This window comes from Durio zibethinus, chromosome 17 (genome assembly GCF_047325235.1).
Source record: "Durio zibethinus cultivar Kanyao isolate XHJ-2024 chromosome 17, ASM4732523v1, whole genome shotgun sequence".
NCBI classification, from domain to species: Eukaryota; Viridiplantae; Streptophyta; class Magnoliopsida; order Malvales; family Malvaceae; genus Durio; species Durio zibethinus.
Window position 1 is genome coordinate 2,329,750 of NC_143178.1, and position 4,952 is coordinate 2,334,701.

The 4,952-nt window shown below is 34.7% G+C and overlaps 1 protein-coding gene across 1 annotated transcript; it reads left to right on the forward strand.

Moving 5' to 3' along the window:
* The first annotated feature begins 3,004 nt into the window (after positions 1-3,004).
* LOC111276720 (SBP (S-ribonuclease binding protein) family protein) lies at positions 3,005-4,952 on the forward strand. Its single transcript, XM_022862485.2, has 3 exons — positions 3,005-3,518; positions 3,623-4,040; positions 4,131-4,952. The coding sequence occupies exons 1-3, from the start codon at positions 3,472-3,474 to the stop codon at positions 4,668-4,670; spliced, it is 1,005 nt and encodes a 334-aa protein (XP_022718220.2). The 5' UTR covers positions 3,005-3,471; the 3' UTR covers positions 4,671-4,952.

Consider the following 4,952-nt stretch of genomic DNA (forward strand, 5'->3'; position numbering starts at 1 on the left):
AAATAGCTAAGACTCTGTTTTTTTTTTTTTTTTTTAAACCAGTACAATGATCCCCCAACCGTGTTGACTAGCCTTGCTGTTTTTGCCTGTTGCTATATTGACTCAAAAACATTTCTCATTGTTTTTATCAAAACAATTTCATTTTTTACATTAATCTTGAATTTTCACTCTAATTTCAAACCTAAATTTCATGTACCAAGTTATTATCCAAGTGGTTGATTTGATGTAAAAAAAAAAAATTAGGGTTTTTTATTTAATCTCAACCAACTACAAAATAAGAAAAAAAAAACACTAGGTGTAAGGTGAACCGATTTGGCCTGCTGGTCTAATTTGATTTCATGAAAACATTGGTTTCTTATAATTCCATCAAAATCAAGCCAGTCAACTTCAATGAAGTCTTCAAAATCTCGAAAGACCCATTTCATTTAAGTCACTAATTTTCTAAACATATTAAAAAAATTTTCAAAATCCGATTCTAGTATAATATTATGGTATGATCAAGATATAATATAAATCAACTAAATTGGCATACGTAATTCTATATAATAATAATAATAATAATAATAATAATAAAACAATAAGCTTCTTGTATAAGCAAATTGCCAAGTAAAAAAAAGACAGGGTTGATGCCCTTTGCATTAGTTCCAAAGTTGTGATAAAACAAACAAAAACAAGGCAAAAAAGGGAGAAGAGGGAGGGAAAGGGAAATGTTGTCTTCGAGAAAGGGAGAAGAAAACGATGGGAAATGAGTTGGGTGTGAGAGTGAATATGCATTTGCCGTGCAGATTTGTATTACTATGAGAGGAGAGTTTTGATTATGATTTTAATAGCTAAAGGATGGGAATTATTGGGAGGGGAAGAAGAAGGGAAGAGAGCCGACCCTTCCTAGTGGGACCAAAGCCTAACACAATGAGTGATTCCATTCCAAACACTCTCTTTCACCATTTTTTTATCTTCCATTGATTAAAGTTAAAAATCCTTCTTGGTTTTGGGGATGGTCACAAATACCAGTGCAATTTATGTTGTGAGATTTAATTAAATTTCAATTTTCTTTTTATGATTTTACATTTCCTATACACTTTGTTAAAAGTGAGAGGCAAAGGCATATGCCTTGCCGTATTTTGTATAGTAAAATTTTTAACTAATATAATTCGCACGATAAAAAGAGCCTATTAAATAAAAATATGTAAAACCTTTTATTAATTATTCTCTTGACAAAAAAATTGTCACCTTATGATCAAAAAAGCAACGTGAACTTTTTTCTTCATAAGGTGATTCATCAACAAAACAAAGGTAATTTTGTCATTTTCATTCAAATTGATGTGATGGATTGATTTGAAATTTTAGAGTTTATATTAACTCGATCAGCTTAACTTTGCACTTGAAGACATATGAAAATATTGATTTGTCATTCGACCTCTACCTATTAGGTCAGGTTAGGTTAGTATTGTTAATCTTAAGCCTAATTTTCAAATCTTGAACCATTTAAGCTTAATATTCTGACCTATAAATATAAATAGTTCCCTATCACATTTGATACGGGTATTCAATTTCTTTCTCTCATTTTTAAAGATTTTTTTATTTTTCTCTGTCTCTAAATACTAATTTGAGTGTCAAAATACAAACGTTAAAGAAACTTATGATCTTTATTTTTAATCAACCTTTAATCTTATAATTTCATATTTTTAACCTCGTAAGATAGCTCAGCACAAACATTTACCATATGCACAAAGCATCCACTTAATCTAGCTAGGCTTAAAACTTATTAGCTTTGATTAATTAGTACTAAATTGCTTGGAAATAAAGGGTTGGGTGATTATCTATTCATGAAGATAACATGTTAACGTGTCTGCTCGCACTAGTTAAGATGATGTTTTATATATAAATTATGAAAGTCATAATTACTAATTGAGGGAAGTTATATAATAAATTTATGTAGTTTAAGTTATATAATAAATCCTTTGTCTTTAGTAGAAAATGAAAAAAAGTTGGTGAGTAATTGAAAATTCTTAAAGAATGATTGATAAATCTAGAAATATTTATATGGGGATGGTGTCACTCTTCTTCTTAAAAAAGGAAATAATTTTAATGAATTTTCTTTAATGAAAACTTTTTCTTAAGGGACTTTAATGAAACCTTTGATTGAATTGACAGGGGATTCCCATTAATAAATTGAAAATAATTGTAACATTGTTCTCCATTTTTTTTTTCTTTTTAAATCTATGGGAGCATTACAACTAGAGATCAGTTAATTTAATTTAATCTCTTGATTCACCAATTACATGTTCATAAAAAAAAAAAAAAAAGATAGAAAAAGCTTAAACAATGATCTCTTGATTCAACAGCTTGTTTCTGTTGAAGATTTCTTTTCTATCTTCAGATTATATCCCCAAAACAAAGGGTTTGGAGAGACTACCACATTAGTAATTTGACATGGTCGTATGTATTAAGAGAAACTCTTGATCTAACACCATTTTTTTTATCAATTAGAACCCCCAACCAACACCCCCAACCCAAGCAATTAGGTTCATCCATACATATTCATATATTCTTCTCTATTTTCCAAGATAAGGAATGAAAACAAAAACAAACCTTCAAAACCACGTAATCAAATCCCCAATTTTTATTTCAAATTTAAAGATATTTTACTATATATAATTAAACGAAGAAATTTGAATGTAGAAATGGGTAGGAACATAATTATGGAAAATCGGTGAATGAGGAATTATAAAAATAAAAAATAAAATAAAATAAGCTGGCGAAAAATGCATGGGCCATGTACAAACAGAAACAATCCCAGCGGCAGAGACTGCACGCCCTACAACAACAGCTTTCAACTTACTATTAGCACTATATATATGATTTCTTTTACCGACGCCATTTTTTTAAAAAAGGAAAATTATTATTATTTTATTTATGGAGATTAATTGTTTTAATTAAACGGTAATTAGTAATTAATTAAAAAAAAAAAAGGGAAAAGAAAGGAGAGGGGGAGGTATTAATTGGAGTTATTGGGCGTGTGAAGTTGATAACAAACACGAGACTCCTCCTGAAGAAAAGCCAACCCCACGCGAAGAAGAAGAGGAAGCAAAGCAAAGGCACCAAAAACAAAAGAAAGAAAGAGCAGAATAAGGTGTCTCTCTCTTGGACTGATTCTTTCCAATCGCATCTCTTTCTCTCTCTTTCCCTCCCTCCCTCCCCTGTTCTACCTATATATCAAACAAAGGGAACAAAGAAGCAAAGAAAGAAAGAAAGAGAAGCATAACAAACAAGGCAAAGGCAAGAGGCAGAAAGTAGGTGAAAAACCAAAATAAAGAAGAAGAAATGAGAGGAAGGGTGATTAATTGGGTTATGCTTCACCAGCTTGTTCTTGAGCTTATTATCATTCATTCTTGATTGCTTGATCGATTCCTTATCTTCTTTCATCTTTATCTTCTTCAAAGTTTATTGCTTTCCCTTCACATTGCTGTAATGGCCGTTCAAGCTCAATACCCTTCAAATGTCCTCCTCTTAAACAGGTTCATCCTGGCCTGCCCCTATCTCTTTCTTTCTCTGCCTGCCTATCATTTCTTATCTAATTAGATTTTTCTTTTCTTTTGTTGGTTTTGGCGTATATTTTCAGAGGTGGACAAGAGGAGCATGAGTTTTCATTGCAGCAACAAGCAGGAGGAGTTTTTGTCGATCAATCCCATATGTTCTTCAACAATAATAATCCACGGAAAAGAGGAAGAGAAGTTGCAGGGGCGGCAATAACAACGCCAATCAATTCATTTTCTTTGCAAACGCAACCGCCTCAGTTGATAGACCTTTCTCAACTCCACCAACCAAATGTAGTCTCCACCGGCCTCCGCTTATCTTTTGGCGACCAACAACAAAACCTGCAGCAAAATCAAAATCAAAGTTATCAACAACAACAGCACCATCCCCAACAACAAAATCTTGGTTCCAACTCCTCTGCTTTTTTGGCTATAGTATCCGATGATTTGGCAACCCAAATCAAACGTCAGAGAGAAGAATTGGATCATTTTCTTCGAGCCCAGGTAGCGGTTTTCTCTTTCTTGAAATCGGTTTTAGTCAAATTTTAGTTTGGGAATGTAACATTTTTTTGGTTCCTTTGTTATTTATTGAAGGGTGAGGAATTACGGCGCACGTTAGCGGAGAAAAGGAATACACACTATCGTGCGCTCCTGGGCGCAGCGGAGGAATCGGTGTCAAGGAGGTTAAGAGAAAAAGAAGCGGAAGTGGAGAAAGCAACGCGACGGAACGCCGAGTTGGAGGCACGGGTGGCGCAACTTAGCGTGGAGGCGCAGGTTTGGCAGGCGAAAGCCAGGGCACAGGAGGCAACGGTGGCTTCATTACAAGCGCAGCTCCAACAGGCCATAATGAGCAGAGGGGCTGCCTTGGCGCAGGATAGCAGGAGAGGGGAGGAGGGGCAAAAGTGCTGGGGAGGAGTGGAGGGCCAGGCGGAGGACGCTGAGTCGGCTTACGTGGACCCGGAGCGGGTGGCTGCTTCGGGACCGGCTTGCAAGGCGTGTAGGACACGTGTCGCGGCGGTGGTGCTCCTGCCCTGTCGGCATCTTTGCTTGTGTACAGAGTGTGACCGAGTGGCGCAGGCCTGCCCGCTTTGCTTCACCGTCAGGAATTCTAGCGTTGAGGTTTTTCTTTCTTGAAAAAAAAAGTCAAAACCAAAAAAAAAAATCAAAATAACCTATGAATTTAATAATAAAATTTCCGTTTCTATCTTTTTTTTTTTCCTTTTTTTTTTTTTATTTTCGCTTTTGGGGTCTGATATAATGGTTATTCACCCAAGCCCCGGAAATTTTTTTTTTTTTTTTTTTTTTTGCCTTGCTGCCCCTCTCGGAGGTTATGTACATGGCCACTTGGTTAGTTGCATTTTTTTTGTCTTTTTCTTTTTTTGGAAATTAAATTCATATATTCTTTTATTTGATAAA